The 17,630-nt window shown below is 33.4% G+C and overlaps 1 protein-coding gene across 1 annotated transcript in view; it reads right to left on the bottom strand.

Annotated features, from left to right (window-relative positions):
• Positions 1-17,630, bottom strand: part of CCDC172 (coiled-coil domain containing 172) — a 54,261-nt gene that overhangs the window by 24,743 nt on the left and 11,888 nt on the right. Inside the window, exons 4-5 of the mRNA XM_058544078.1 lie at positions 11,226-11,342; positions 9,859-10,024 (exon numbers count right to left, since the gene is read on the bottom strand). Coding sequence (XP_058400061.1) covers positions 9,859-10,024; positions 11,226-11,342 — 283 coding nt within the window. The remainder of the gene's footprint in view (positions 1-9,858; positions 10,025-11,225; positions 11,343-17,630) is intronic.

Below are 17,630 nucleotides of genomic sequence, written 5' to 3'. Positions count from 1 at the left end.
AGAGTGTGCTGAACTTTAACTGCTAGGCCATCAGGGCTGGCTCAATTAAGATTTTTTTTTAAGAGTGGGTCTAGTATAGCCTTAAATCCAAGGCTAATTTAATCCTACTATTAAGGCAGGACTCTTCTGTTTAATGAGAGCTTTCCATTCTGACAGGATGAAACATGAATGTCTCTCAGTCCTGTGTGAGCTCTTAGAATTGTTGACTTGATCACTCTGCAGTAGTTTTTCTTCGCTTGGCCTGGTGGAGTTTTCCTTATGTATGCACAGAGTAATATACAGCGAAAGACTCAAAGCAACCTCTATGCATATTTCTGGAGGTTTTCCTTGGTGTAGTTTTTTTCTTCTCAGGTATCTTGTTCTGCAAATTCCAGCTAACTCAGCCTCCCTGAACTCCCGTCTCTGTATCCTCAACTCAATCAGACCACTTTCCTTTGCTTAAGTTCCTCCTCCCAGTGCTGTTGTCCAAAAACTGCATCCACCTAGAAAGCTGGGGTAATCATAGAGCTTACCTCATTTGTTTCCCTTCTCTCAGGGATCACAGTCTTACACTGTCTCTTGTCCTTAATATCAATAGTTTTTCACATTTTTTTCCTCCAGCTTTCTAGTTGTTTGTGTTCCGAGGGAAAGTTCCATAAAATTGCTCCTTCATAATCATAAGCGGAAGTTCTACACATAATATTTAAATTATCCTTTTACTTATCTATCTTCCACATTAGACCACAAGCTCTTTGAAAACAGGAACTACGCCTCATTCATCTTTAAATCCCAATTCTTGCACAGTGCCTGGCACAGTACACACATACATGGCACATAGTGTATTTTCAAGAAAGCATGTTGAACTGAACTAAAATAAATCATATAATGGACTTTAAAGATTTTTTATTATCCACAATGTTTTTGTCAACTAATGTAGATGATTAAAAATGGACAATTCTATGAAAAGAAAATTAATAGACTCACATTTGTTCTTCTGTTCCTTTAAAAAATAAAAATTTAAAATACAAACATAACTACATGCTATTAATTGAAGTATTTCATGATATCATAATATAATCTCTAAGAGACAAAAAATGATGCAATATTTTACTCATTATTAGTTGATTTATTAGACATTCTATGATAAAATATCTTTGTAAAATTTAGGCAAGAATGATGGAGAAATTTTGGATGTAAATATTCCTGAGGTAGAGAATATATTGTTTTTCTTAGTCCTGACTCTCTAGGCTAATTTGAAAAGGCATAATCCCAAAATTGATTCTTCCAAGAAAAAGTAAATGTGTCAATTCCTCATGAAGCTTACATAACAGGAAAAAAAATCTGTTTGTGGTAATAACCTTTTCCCCACTTTTCTACTGTCTCATATTAATTTTGTTATCATTTTTATTTTACAGTTTTACTGAGGTATAACTGATATGGTGAGAACATTTGACTTCCTTTCACTGCCTAAAACCCACAAAGTTCTAATCAACAGCTAGGTTTTATGGCTATGAATATTAAACCAAATTAAGACAATGAAAATTCATTCCCATCTTTTGACATATGAGTTGTCCTTCTCATATGACTTACACTGCCTATCATTAAAGGATATTAGCAAGCAAAGAGTGTAATATGCTTCTTATCTAACATCCAAGAAAAACTGATTCACCAACTGGGAGAAATGAGTAAGGGGGACATTTTGAGAAAAATGTTATGACAATCATTATAGTCACAATTCTGAAGCCAAAAGTGATGGACCCCTTTATCTATGAATTACCAGATGTTTAAAATGAATAAATATTTGGTAATTCCACAAACATACATTGAATGCCAATTACTCCATACTTCTAGTTGCTCAGGCCAAAAACCGTGGCTTCAACTTTAAGATGTCTCTTTCTCTCCCACCCTACATCTAATCCATCATGAAATCCTGCTTGTTCATCTTTAAAATACATTCAGAATCTGAACACCTCCCACCATGTCGCTTGCTACATCCCTGATCCAAGTCATCATCATCTCTGGTCTCCATTACTGTCAGTCTCCTAGGACTCTGTTTCTGCTTTTACCTCCATTAAGTGTGTTTTCAATAGAAGCCAGAGCGATCCTGTAAAAATATGTGACACCCTTCACTCCTTTGCTCAAAACCTTTCAATGGCTTCTGATCTCACTCGAGTAAAAGCAAGTGTCTTTTGAATGGCCCACAAAGTTTTAAATGATCTGGATTCTTGTCACCTCTCTGACCTCATTACCTCTCCTTCTACTCTAGTGACATTAGGCTCTTTGCTTTTCCTCAAAATCAGATCAGGGGCAATCTCCCTTTGGGGTTCTTTGTATGAGCTATCTCTTCCATCAGAAACGCTCTTACTCTAGATATTCATTTGACTCACTCCCTTACCTCTTTCAGTTCTTTATTCAAAACTCACCTATCAGTGAGGCCTTCCCAGGACATCCATCTAAAACTGTAACACACACACACACACACACACACACACACACACACACAGCATCCCAGCCCTGCCCCTAATCTATCCTCTTCCTTTCCTTTTTTTCCTCCTCAGCCCTTATCACTATTTAACAGTATTTTAATTAATTAATTAATGAACTTTTATCAGTCTTCCTCTACTGGAATGTAGGCTCCATGAGGGCAGGGATTTTTTTTTTTTTCGCTTGCTGCAGTATCACCAATGCCTAGAACAGTGCCTGATACACAAAAAACGCACAAAAAATTATTGAATGAATGAATGAATGCACTAAGCACCATTTTAGAAATACACTGGTGAGCAAAACAGTCATAGTTCCTGTCCTGGAGGAGGTTTACACATTAGTGGGGGAGATAGGTATGAATCAAATAATAAAACAAGTAATTATAATACTCTAAAGAAAAAGTATAGAGAACCAGAAGAGAATACAACCAGAAGAACTGACCTAATATGGGATGAAGGGGTATGTGTCAGAAAAAGATTTACTGAGGAAGCAACATTTGAGCTGAGATCAGAAGAATGACCAAGGAGATAAAGGATAAAAAAAGTATTCCAAATAGAGCAATTCAAAAGTCCTGAGGCAGGAGGAAGCATGGCACAATCTAAGGAACAAAAGAGGCAAGTTGGCTTTAGCACAAAGAGCAAGGGCCATTGGGTATGGCTGGAAGGTGGAGAAACACTAGGTTGTGCAGGGATGGCAAAACAAGGTTAGGAACTTAGTTTGCTACGTTTATGGTGACATTTTTAAACAGAACATAACTAAATTATGAGGTTCACTCTAATAATCTAGGACTAATAATTTCTTTAAAAAATATATGGGTGTTCATATTTTGGCAACCTCAAGGAATGAGAACAGAATTGAACTCTGGGGTTAAAAATTAATAAATCAAATAAGATGTCTGGAAGTGGAAAAAACATTCTGAGTAGTAGAAAATAATAAAAAAGCAATGGAGAGCTGAGGATGAATATTATTCAAAACCCAATGAAACTGGCTGACTAATCAAAGTCATGGGCTAAAAGATCAATGGGAAAGGTCAGAGGTGGAAGCCAAGGGAAGAAGGAAGAGAGAGGAGAGAAATCAAGAGTCAGGAAATAACAAAAGTCACGGCACCAATTAGAAGAAGCAATAGAAGAGCAATCACTGACAGGAAAGAACACAAATGGAAACCAAAACGCCTCTGGGAAGAAAACGGCCCCTAATACCTGCTTAAAATGTGAACAACTGCTTTCTCCACCACCATCCCCAGGGAAAAAAATTCACCAGAAACGGTTTCACAGGTGAATTCTTTTGAATCTTGAAGGAACAGATAATTCTAGTATTTACATTTTTCCAGCCGGAGAAAGAAAGCACCTTTTACATTCTTTCTGTTAAGTCAACAACACACACACAAGAAAAGATGAATCTCACTTATAAATATTGATGTAAAAATCTTAAAGAAAATATTATCAGACAGAATTCAGCAATAGATTAGAAGACTAAGAGACCACAGCTAAGTAAGGTTACTAATAGGATATTTATTCATAAAGTTCACTATGTTAATAGATGAGAGTGGGAAAAGCACATATGATGATCTCAAAAAGGAGAGGGTAGCGGAGGAGGAAGGGCGGGGAGGAAGGAAGAGGGGAAAGAGGGAGGAGGAGAAGAAAGAGAGAAAGAGCTTCAATCTGGCATCATGATTAATAGTAAAACTCTAGAAGTATTTCCATGAAAATTAGTAATAAAGAAGGGTATCCAACATCACAACTACTAAAGACAATATTTGTGTCCTCTGAAAATTCATATGTGGAAATCTTGGCCCCCAGTGTGATGGTTAGGAAGCGGGGCCTTTGGCAGGTGATTAGGTGCCCTTATAAAAAAGACTCTGAGGAGCTACCTCACAGCAAAAGAAGGCAGTCTATGAAAGAGGAAGCAGGTCCTCACCAGACAAGGAATCTGCTGGCACCTTGATCGTGGACTTCCTAGACTCCAGAACTGTGAGTAATAAATTTCTGTTGTTTATAAGCCACCCAGTCTACGGTATTCTTTATTCAGCCTGGACAGACTAACACAGTCACTAATATTTAACAGTGCTCTATAAGTATCAGCCAATGAAACTAAGTTTTAAAATGTAATAAATACTGGAAAACAAAGACAAAACTATCATTAGTTAAAGATGACCCAAGTACACATAGAAAACTCAGTGAAATCAAGTACTGACAAGAGAATTCATTCTGGTGGCTTATTAGAAAATTAGAATATGAAAACAAGTATTTTACCTATAAATAACCAACAACCAGCAAGAAAATATAACAAAAGGAAAAATCCCATTTACAGTAGTTAGTAATACTTAGAGAAATATTAAGAAGAGAAAGGCAAAGACTTAATTGAAATATGTATCTTGTTTTTGGATAGGAAGACTCAAGATTGTGAAGTTATCAATTCTCTCTAAATTCATGAATAAAATTAATGCAATTCTAATTAAAATACAAGATTTTTTGAACTTGATAAAATGAGACAATTTTATCTAGGAGAATAAACACAGGACAATCAATTGTGAAGAGTAAGGAGAGAGGACTGCTCTGCTAGATGTTAAATCATACAATGAAACTAGAATAGTGACAAAACAAAGTAGGCAGAGAAGATAAGAGTACAGAAACACACACACATGCACACACATATAATATGAATTTAACATATGATAAATATAGAAATTCAAATTGGTTGGAAAAAGATGAACTATGTAATAGTGTTAAATAACTGACCAGTCATTTGAAAACAAAGTTTAATCCCTGACCTCTTACTCTAAATTTAACTATAGATGGATATGAAATATAAATGGGAAAAATTAAACAGAAAATTACTACAAGTAAATATAGCTGAATTTTTTTTATTCATGTTACACAGAGAAAACTTTTCTAAGCTGGAGATAAAAATCCAGAAGCCATAAAGGAAAAGACTCATTAAGATGACTGTAAAAATTTAAAATTTCTATATGGCATTCAGACACACACAGGTGGGCATGCACACATACACATATACACACACTATAAGTATAGTCAAAAGGTAAACAATAAACTATGAAATAAGATTTATAACACAACACAGGGATAACTTTCTTAATTTATAAGAAGCTAATATAAACCAGTAAGAACACAAGAACAGAAAGATGAACAAAAAACATGAACAAATCGTTCACAGAAAAAGAAATCAGTAGTCAATAAATTCAGAGAAATAAATTCAACGTCATGTGAAATCAAAGAAACGTTAATTAAACTAACAATAAAAATAACATCTTTATTACTTGTCAGACTGGCAAAGATTAAAGTTATTTATAATGCCCATATAGCTAATGTTATGAGTAATAATATAGGAAAACAAGTACTCTCCTTCACAGTTGGGAGGAAAATTAATTAATTCAGGGTTTTAAGAAGCATAATTTGGCATTAAATCTTCTAATATTTTCCTTTGATCTAACAGTTTTGTTAATAGATTTTACCACCCAAATATATTGAAAAAGTATAATGAGATATATACTCAGATAATTAGAAGGCTCTATCGATGGTTGTTTCCTGATTTTTATTTTGTTTTGTTTTCTTCTCAAACCACCACCAGTCCTGCCATCTTGTGCACCATCTCCCAACTTCTCTGGGGACTTCGTTTCTCTCCTGATCTTCGACACTACCTCTTCACTGGCTCCAATCCATCAGCGTTTAAATATGTTCAAATATCTCCCATCTCAAAAAAGAAAATGAAAAAAGGACTACCACTAAACACATTCCCCTGGCTTCCCACCCCACTTCGTTAGTGAACTCTAAAATGTTCATTTGATTCTTTTTAACATATTCTATTTCTCCACTAAGATTACCTACCTTTTCATCTATTACAAATGTATTTTCCTTAACTCATTGAGCACAGTTTATAATAGCTGCTATATAGTATTATATAGATGAATATATATATTCATCTGATAATCCCAATATCTAGATCACCGTGGGTTTGGCATCTCACGATTTTCTTTTGACACTAGGCCACATATTTCACTGATTCTTCATAGGTCGAGTAATTATGGATTGCATCCTGAACATTATGAATATCATGTTGTAGAGATTCTGAATTTCTTTTGATAATAGCCATCCTAATGAGTGTGAAGTGGTATTTCACTGTGGTTTTGATTTCCATTTCCCTAATGACTGGTGATATTGAGCATCTTTTCATGTGTTTATTGGCCATTTCTTTGGAGAAATGTCTCGTTCAAGTCCTTTGCCCATTTTTTAATTGGGTTGTTTATTTTTTTAAGTGCTGAGTTGTATGACTTCTTTATATATTCTTGATATTAATCCCTTATCAAATACATGATTTGCAAATATTTTCTCCCATTCTGTGGGTTGTTTTTTTACTCTCTTGATAGCGTACTTAGATGCGCAAAAGATTTTAATTTTGATGAAATATAATTTACCTATTTTTTCTTTTGTTGTCTATGGTTTTGGTATCCAAAAAATCATTACCAAATCCAATGTCATGAAGTGTTTCCCATATGTTTTTTTCTAAGAGCTTTATAGTTTTAGTTCTAAAGTTTAAGACTTTGATCCATTTTGTTAATTTGTGTATATGGTGTAAAGTAAGGGCCCAACTTCATTCTTTTGTATGTGGTATCTAGTTTTCCAAGCACTATTTGGTGAAAATATTGTCCTTTCCCATTGAATACTCTTAGCACTCTTATCAAAAATCGTTTGACCATATACACAAGGGTTTATATTTGGGCTCTCTATTCTATTCCATTGTTCTATATGTCTGTCCTTATCCCAGTACCACACTGTTTTGATGTTTTGATTACTGTAGCATTTTAAATCTGCGGCATTTAAGTTTTGACATCAGAAAGTGTGAGTCCTCCAATTTTGTTCTTCCTTTTCAAGATTGTTTTGGTTATTTGGGATCCCTTGGGATTCCATTTGAATTTTAGGATGGGTTTTTCTATTCATGAAAAAAATGCTGTTAGGATTTTGATAGGGATTGCACTGAATCTGTATATCATTTTGGATAATAATGTCATCTTAATAATATTAAGTTTATAAATCCATGAACATGGGATGTCTTTCCATTTATTTAGGTCTTCTCTAATTTCTTTGAGCAATGTTTTATAGTTTTCAGTGTACAAGTCTTTCAGCTCCTTGGTTAAATTTATTCCTAAGTATTTTATTCTTTTAATGCTGTTATAAATGGAACTTATAAATTTCCTTTTTGGATTGCTCATTGCTAGTACACAGAAATGCAACTGATTTTTGTGTATTGATTTTGTATACTGCAACTTTACTGTATTTATTTATTAGCTCTGCAGTTTTTTTGTGGAATCTTTAGGGGTTCTATATATAAGAATATGTCATCTGGCAACAGAGATAATTTTACTTCTTTCTTTTAAATTCAGATGTCTTTTATTTCTTTTTCTTGCCAAATTGATTTGGCTAGAATTTCCAACACTATGTTGAATAGAAGTGATGATAACTATGACTTTTTAAGGAAAGTTAGTTTCAGAGTATCTCCTAAAGTTAATACTATTTAACTTTGTATTTTACACTTATGGTTATTAAATAGCTGTGCATATCAATATCACCTAAGAGGCTTTAAAAAAAATATGTTCCCTATCCTCACCAACAGAAACTCTGATTCAATAGGTCTAGGATGAGACTCAAGCATTTAATCTTTTTTTAAAGCTTCCAAGATGTGCATCTATGGTTAAGAACCTCTGTCCTACACTTTCTACCCAAAGTAATTTATCTCTGAGAACTTCATTTCCTTCATTTATAAAATAAGACCTATTAAAAAAGTATAATCCTCACATTTTTGAAAACTTAATTATGTGCCAATTATTCTTTCATTGAACCCTCACAACAACCTTATTAAGGTCATTATTATTATCCCTCATCTTTGCAGATGAGGAAACCGAGGCAAAGAAAAGTTAAGCATCTTACCTCAAATCACACAGCTATTAAGTGGTGAAACTAAGATTTAAATTCAGTCAACATGACTTTGGCGTTTATAATCTTGAGGATGGTAGTTTTTATACAATATAAGCCTAATAAATATTACCTACAATAATAATAACAATTGTCATATTCAAAGCATGACAATAAATTATTCATAATGATAGTTTCAAGTCAATAAAAAAGTTAAATGTGTTTATTATCCTCCACTTACTAAAGGCATCAAAGGAACAGTACATTTTAGAAAAGCTTCCATTAAAAACTCATTGTCCATTTAACATCATTTATATTTTCATTCTCCATGTCCTCAACTCTCGTTGACTCCTCCATCTATTACAACCAGTCTTCTTCTACCACTCAACTCTACGATACTGCTCTTGACATGTTCTGATGGTCAAATTAATGTCCTATTTTGACTCCTAATCATTTGAGCAAAACTACTTTTGCTTTTGGTTTCCAAAATATTCCTCTCTGCTGGTTCTCCTTTTGCCCTCTTTGACTACTCTGTCTCATTCTTCTTCTCTTCCTTTCCTTAATTACTATGCTATCCCAGTTTCTGTCTTTGGCCCTTGGTCCTCCTCTATGTTCCCTCTACATTTTCCCTCTGAATGATGTCACCAACTCCCCTGGACTCAGTCCGAACCTAATACTCTAGCTCTGATCTCTCTTATCAGCTTCACAACCAAATTTCCAGCCGCCACCTGGACATCTCCACCTGTTTATGCCATAGACATTTTTGCCCAGAAAAAGACTGTAGTGCAGACAGGCTTCTCCACCTCTCCTCTTCTTCCTGGTACCAAATTCTACGCAATCTCTGAAGTTTGAAAACTGACACGTCCTTGACTTTCTCTATTTCTATTTACGCTAATCAGTGACAAAGTCCTGTCATTCGTCCTTATCATCTCTTTAATTCGCTCTCTCCTCTCTTTGGCAACTTCTTTAGTTCAGGATCTTATCACAGATTGCAATACCGGCATACTAGTGTTCCTCAAATGAAATTCTCCCCAACCCACTGTGTAACCGTGTTTCCTGGTTTAAACTGGATTGACGGTAAAATGAGGATTATAGCACCAGTCTTATCCGTACTATAGCTTCTATCACATTGTACTATAAATATCTGCTTACATATATGACTCCTCCACTTTTTAGTTTTATATCCCCCAGACCTAGAACAGTACTTATCATACAACAGATAGTAAATAGATATTTGTTTATTGAATGAATGACCAAATGCTCATGTCACACCTACTTCTAAAGAATTTAAGACTGCTCACAATAAACGATACATAACTATTAGGACAATTAAGATAAAAAGTAAAAGAATAGCTATGCAATAACCCAATTTGCTTATTAAAGAGTTAAATTTCTAGAAAATCCACTGACTCAAAATAAGTTATTTTCATTAATGCCAGCTAAATGAGATGGTACTGTGTATTCATACCCCTTTTTAAAATGTCTGCCTGGTTTTCTAAGTCAGATATTTCAATCTTGACATTTTCTTTCATCAAAAGCTCTCTTTTCTTTGTTATTTCATACTCATTATTGAAGTCTGTAATTTCCCTAATAAATTTTTCCTTCTCCTCTGTTATTTTTTTCTTTGTAGCCTCCTGAAAAACAGAAATAAAAGTATCAAATATAGGTGTTAATTGCAATAATATTTTTCTTTAGTTATTTAAAATGCAATCATTTGGAATATTAACAACAAAAATGTAAAATTATACTTCCTGGTATTATCACAAAAATGCTTTACTCCTCCAGCAATATTAATAAAAAACTGAAGCTATTAGGTAATAACAACCAACTATTTTTACATGAAAGATTTATCCTTAATGTTTTGGGAGAACTATTGATGTAGAAATTCTACCACTCATCATTATATATGTGTTTGTGTATTAAACTTACAACCATATATGCCATTTTGTCATTACAATATAAAATTGAGTGATAAAATAATTAAATGACCAAACTTGAAAATGAAAACCTGCACTCAAAGGAATTACTGCCTTATAGAAAAAAACAAACAAACAAACAAACAAGGAAAGCCAAAGAAACCTTTTAAAATGCAGACAATGAAGTTAAAATTATATATTCATTTCAAATTCAGTTCTAAATAACAGTTTACATTTTACAAAATATCAACATAGAGTAGAAATAAGAATTTCCAAAAACTGCGGACAATGATAGAAACTAAACTTTTTGACAATGCTAGAACCTAAACATTACTGTATTTTTCTAAGGAATGTCAACTAATTATGAGCAACATTCATAAACTGGCAATGTCATTTATAACCACTGGTGGTTGATTCTGTTGATTCTAATTTTAGATATATATTTTTAATATTTTAAAATATATTTTCTTTGAAATGTCAGTTAACTACAAGTCATATTGCTAAGCTGCCCTATTATTTAAAACTACTGAGGCTGTTGGCTCTGACTTACGATAAAAAGATAAACAAAATCTATCTTTTCATCCACATCCATAAATATGCCTAAGTATGTACCTCTCTGCCTTTCAAAACCATTAAAACCAAGGTCTCAAAGCCTGAGCAATGCAAATCAGTTTCACTGTTTCTTTCATGCTTATTACCATTGCAAATAATTTCTATATTGCATCCCTGCCAATAGAATTCTTTCAAACTATATTACCTTACCAACTGGTTTTAAATAGCACTTAATACTTTTCCATAGCTGAACAGCACTACCTGCCAATATGCATATGGATAATTTTCTGAAAGTACACCTAAGTATATTTAAATACTTTTTGAAACAGTTACTGAAATAGATTTTTCTAAGTGACTGGAGACTTACAAATGTTTGGAGAAGCATAATCCTTTGGTTTGTAATTTCACTGCACTGTCTTTCTAAGGCATTTTCATGAGTTTTCAAAAGCTGTAAGAAGAAGGATTTTTCAGAAAACTCCTGAACCTTTAAAGTGAAAAAACAAATATCAGAATGAAACAAATTAGACATTTTAGGATGACTTAGTTAATAGAGCAGATATATATAGTATAAAAGGTTTTCTGTATTAATCTTTAAAATGCAAAATAAAATTCACAGTAAAATCTCATTTTATAACTACAGTTCCATGACTGTAGTTATAGTAAATATAACATAAATCTGCTAAAGTCCACAAATGGGTTTTCAGAACTCATTTTTTATTTTAGTACCTCATTTGGTTCTGACTAGCAAAAAATATAATAAACATTAATATTAGATATGTAACTGTTATTTCATTTGGGTCATAAAGAATAGCATCTCCTAAGACCATGAATATTGAAATGAAAGTCAGGAAGCTTTGATATATAAAAGCTAAAAATGATGCCAGACTGGAAATAATCTTTCCACTATATTCAGTATGGCCCTCATAAGAAAGCATCATTTCTAGTTTGGGGCTGTTCCCTTCTCCACAGAGAAAAGAAAAAGGAACTAAATTCAACTTAAATTGCAGAAAGCAAGATTTATGTTAGCTATAAGAACTTCCTCAAGGTGAGAGACAGGTTGTGAAATCTGTCTCAGATGATACTGAATAGTAAAAAGCTTAGGAATAGTCTAGTCCAGAGGCAAAGAGTTGGCCTAAAAGACATTTTGAAATAATAGGGTTAAAATGTTCTAGAAATATTGGCATTAAAAAAAAGTAGCCACAATGAAACAGAAAATATGATCTTACATTTATAAAATATCATAGCACATCTGCCCACATCTTCAGTACTTAGTGCTATTCTCACCAACTCTAACTTAAGAAAGACATCAACAGAGGAATATTAGAAAGGTGCAATTTACATGACCAAAGGAAATCAGAAAGCACCTTTAAAATTGGGAGAAGGGAGAACAAGGCAGTTAGTATTTTACTGCCTGAGAAGACAGAAATGAGAAAACATATGGCCAGATCTATAAAATCATACAGAAATTGATAACAGTGGCAAAAAAAGAGTATGATCAAGAATTCTATCACATTTATTTAGAATAAGAAAATACTTGAGAACTATTTAGTATTTGTCATATAAGTGAGAATAAAATGAGTTCCAGAGAAGTTAAATACCCTAACAAAGGTTATATAACTAATTAGGGGGCATACCCAGGACTAAAATCCAAGTCTTCTGACTTCCTTTCTTCTAAATCATGATGTTAACATGGAAATATTAAAACTATTTCAAAATAATAAAGAGATACTTCTTAAACTAAAAGGGGACTCAGTCTCTGATAATAATATAAACTGAAAGCATATAAGTTTAAGAAACAGAAAAATTATCGAATACGGGGTCCATCAGAGCTAACTGAGAGAAGGCTGCTTGCAGTCTGTGCCTAACTCTCAGAGTTGCTGTTATGGACAGTAACCATGAACATCCGCGAACATGCTTTGAGATGAAATACTGGGCTGGATAAATTTTGGTTTAACCCAATAAGGTATTTCACGTATTATGCATTTCAGAATCAAAATTCCTCAATTCTGATTCTGTTTCTGCCAGTGATCTGTTGAAAAAGACCTATGTTGATACCCAAAAATGGAGAAATCATTACTTATCAAACTGAGGAATTTTTAAATGAGACTTATGCAAATTTATTATTCAAGTTCAGAAAAGTCTTACGTTAAGGACTCAGAAATTAAGGTGTTCTGTTCCAGCTATCACTAACCAAGACCTAAAATTACCACTGAGCTCTTCTTTCTTAAACTGGGAAATAACAATGTTAAAGGAAGCTATTAGATATACCAGCATTGAACTGAACTATTTTACCATAACCTGAAAAATGAAACCTATATACCCAAAACTGAAAAGGAGATAGTTGTTCAAAGATCTATAATTTTCCTCTTCTCCTATAATCTTATGTGAATTATCCACTTTGACGTCTTTTTTGCTTCGCTTTTATTATTAATCTACTTCTCCTCTTCAGTCCCACTTCCTATCTTACACTCTTGCCTTTATTTTTTCTTCCACGCTTTGCTCTTTTAATCAATTTAAAAAATCCCAAAGGGTCAATAACTACAGAAAAATTACAGTAACAATTTTTAAATTTACTTAGGATCTGTGAAAAAAACATTTCATACAAAAAGGAATTGGCAAGTAGGGGAAACTGGCATAATAGAGAAAGGGGCAGGAATTTGGGAAAGCTCAAGTCAGGAAGGTCAAGAAAGAACAGATGCCTACAATATGCTGCTTCACATGTTGAAGACAGCAGTAAGTTAGGGCTGCAGAAACGACACGGGGTCTAATATTACTAATAGAGAGCCTTCATATTTTAATGGAACTAAAGGGACAAAAACTTTTGGATCTGCCCAGTTCCTCTCTACCAAGTATAAATTATTAACTCTTAGGAACTAAAATAGCTTCTTGTGGCCACCTATTTGCTGAATGTATTTCTCATTGTTCCTTTTGTTCTTTCTGTTATCACAACTAATTTCTTAAATTATTTTTCACATTCTTGTGTTTGAAAACCAGACCTACTGATGTGTAAAATTTAGGTAAATATTCCAAATATAACGCAGAACATATTGATAGGATCACAGGATGAGGTCATTTGACAGAATAAATTATCATCAGAAACCTCTCTTAGCCCCCTTTGTTGCAAAAGTCACGAGTGGGGATCAGAATTGGGAGATACCAGAAGAAAGATAAAATTGTGACAAATATTTTTGACACTACTGCCTCTATCTCCTGAGTTACCCAGGGATCCTATGGGGCTACAAACAATAAGTAAAGGGTGGAAGTCTCCTAGCAGTAGTAACAACAAATTTCTCTTTCTCATCTCTCTCTTTCCTCTGACTACAAATGAAGAGAAAAATATTTGCATGCAGCCTTAAAGTTACATTCTAGAATCAAATAGCCAAGCTTTGTCAGAAAATATTGTTGTTTTGGAAAATTTTAATTTATAGCAGTGCCAACACTCTAGTAATTCTGCTTCTCTTAGCAATAAAGTTTTTTTTTTCCCTTTACTTATTTTATTCCTCTTGGGATATTTGATTTTTCAAAGGAGCTTACAGTTTTCCCAGTGAGCTGACTTATCTGCTCAACTAGGTCAGTTTCAGCATAGCCATGATTTGTGACTCCACTATTCTTGCTGCCTGGGTGCCTTTAGGTATTTTTCTATCAGAAAAACTTGAAAATTGAAAATGATTGAGGATTTTAAATTAACGTTTGGGTCCAAGTAAGCAAAGCTACTCTTTGTTATGGTTGCTGTTGTTCAAAATAATCTCAGCCTCTAGAAACTGATATATTGCTGATTAAATACTCTTTCCAATAGTAATAATAGGCATCTTTACACAAGAAAACATAAAGAGAGTTATGTAGAAGATTTCACATTCATAAGATTATGGGGAAAGAATGTGTTTATTACGACTATGATAAAAGACATTTTAAACATGAGTACATTAGTGAATATGTATCAATAACAGATATTAATATTTTTTTAAAAAGTAAATCTATTTTAAATAAATACATTTCTTAACCACAGGTGCAATGCTTAAAGAATAACTCACTATCACACTGTAATCCTAATACAGTAAGCAAGGAAGGTTCAATATTAGGAAATATTAGTCCTTACAACAGCCTTAAGGCTTTACAGGATCTGCACTCCTTATTCCCTCTCTGACCTTATCTGCTACCGGTCTCCTCCTTAATCACTCCTCTCCACGCACACTGGCCTCCTTCTTATTCCTTGTTACTCCTCAAGGCCTTTGCACTGGCTGTTGTCTGCCTGGAAATCTCTTTCCCCAGATTCTTCCTGGTTTGTTCCTTCACCTCAGTCAAGACTTTGCTCATCTCTCACCTTTTCATTGAGAGTTATCAGGATGCCTGATAAGACCACTGCTATTTAAGTTTGTTCTGGAAGTTCTTGTTAATGCAATGTGGTAAGAAAAAAGAATAAGAGATGTAATTACCAAAAAAGCTAACACACAATTCTCTCTTTTATTTGTTTAGGCAAACGCCATTATTATATGCCTAATAAATCAAAGAAAATCTATCGAGAAACTGTTAGAAATAAAAAAGAGTTCAGTAAAGAGGCTAGTAACAAATAAATACCAAAAACTAAGTATCTTTTCTAGTTACCAACAATAAATAGAAAAAAGCATGGAAAAAATCCCATTCATAACAGCAAAAACAAAACAAAGAAAACACAAATAAACTTAAAAAGAAATATCTGAGAGCTATATGAAAAAACCTGTACTGAGGAACATAAAAGAAGATACAAATAAATAGAAAGACATGCTGTGTTCTTGAATGTGAAGTCAGAGTTGTAAATACATCAGCCCTTCCCAAATTACCACATGAATTTAGTATAATCTTAATTAAAACCCCACTAATTTTTTTTTTTGGAATTTGACAAAATCATTCTCAAATTTATCTAGAAGAACAAACAAACAAAAACTGAAAAGAATCAGGAAAATTATGAAAAAGAGATTGTCCTTCCAGAGAGTTAAAGATATTTTAAAGCTAATGTAATTTACTAAGTATGATACTGGTGCCAAAATAAACAGATTAATACAATAGTACAAAATATCTAGAAACAGACACAAACATATATATATATATATATATATATATATATATACACACACACACACACATTACTATATCATATAGAAGGTGCTTCTAATCAATGAGGAACATTTGACATTTACCCAGGCGAAAATGGATAGGCACTTTTACCCACTGATTGAAAGCAATTTGATTTCTAGGATTTTATCCTAAAAAATAAGTGCACAAAGATTATGTACAAGATTGTCATCACAGTGACGTTACATAGTAATAGTAAATATTTATCAATAGGAAATTAGCTAAAATATAGTATAGCTTATATTTAATGGAATACTATTCAATCACCAAAAATTGCTTATTTAGATATACCTTTACTGAGATATCCAGGATATAATAAATGGAAAAAAGCAAATCATTTAAGAAAAAATACATGCACTTAAACAATTCTGAAAAAAAACCTACGAAAATATTAACTGTACAGTGAAACTATGAGTGCCTTCACTCTGCTTTTTGCCTATCTCTATTTTCGGAATATTTAGCGATAAACGTGTATTACTTTTACGAAGAGTTAAAACAATAAAGCTAGTTCAACTCTGCAAAAAAAAAAAAGTATACTGAATGTTCACCACATATAATGGTAAAAGGCCCTCAGAATTTCCTGAGAATATAACCCACTCTTCCAGTAGGAACATAAGCAAGTGCTCCTAATAAAGATGGAGAGGAGCAGGAGCTCATACTACAGAGAAAAAGACCACTTTAGAGTAACAATCTGATCTATTTTCCTACTGTGGTGGCCACATATCTCCCATTCCTTCCTCTTTTCTATCTTCTCTTGGGAGGAATTGATTAGAATTTTAACCAGGAGAAACTGGACTATATTTAAAGCCATGTGAACTAGTCTGAATCAAAGAAGCTGAGGTAGGCAGCCTTTCAACTTATCTTAAAATATTAATTCAGGTAATAACAATTCATAAGATCACATAAGCACCAAAGGCTATATGAGAAATTCTTTCCAGCAGCATCGAGATCACACACAGCTCTAAGCAGCCAGTTTGCCTTTGACGTCTTCCATTCATCTCTCCTGAATCCATTGGTCTATAGCCGACTTAAATCTACCCTTCTCAAAATAACCCTCATACTCCAAAATTACTCTTCCCCTTTTCCTCAAATAAAACTCCCATTCCCTGAGAACTGCTGATTCAGCTAGATATTAATCTGATTAGGGAAAGAGCAGTAAAGCACAAATACTGATAAGCCAAGAACATTTTGTAATGATACTTCTTAATCTGAAAGACACTTGCTGGGGAGATGCTTTGAAATAAGGTGACTTCTATGCTATTTGACAATTCAGCAGGCAGTACCTTATTTTACCTATCACTGCATCTTCCTATTCTGTCAGGACATAAAACAATGGAATGCTGAGAGTAGCGATTTTTCATGTACTGCTTTTAATGGAAGAACTGTAAAATGTCAGATTCTTTAAAACATACATTTTCCTCCTCATAATAAGAAAATCTGGCACATGAGCAAGAAAAGATCATACCTCAGTCAAGAATACTACAAGAATACTAGAAATTGGGTTGGGGATATTCACATCAACTTGTCAACCAGCAGCTTTCACTTTAAGAAGACAGTTCATTCTTCAAGAAGTCAAGAAAACAGGAATGGAACAAAGAACAGTTTATATATTGTATCTGTTGGCAAACTGTTAGTCTGAACAGTTCACACAGAAAAACAGCAT

Source organism: Diceros bicornis, chromosome 6 (assembly GCF_020826845.1).
Source record: "Diceros bicornis minor isolate mBicDic1 chromosome 6, mDicBic1.mat.cur, whole genome shotgun sequence".
Lineage (NCBI taxonomy): Eukaryota > Metazoa > Chordata > Mammalia > Perissodactyla > Rhinocerotidae > Diceros > Diceros bicornis.
The sequence above is the reverse complement of the archived record's forward strand: the minus strand, read 5'-3'. Positions and strand labels throughout refer to the sequence as shown.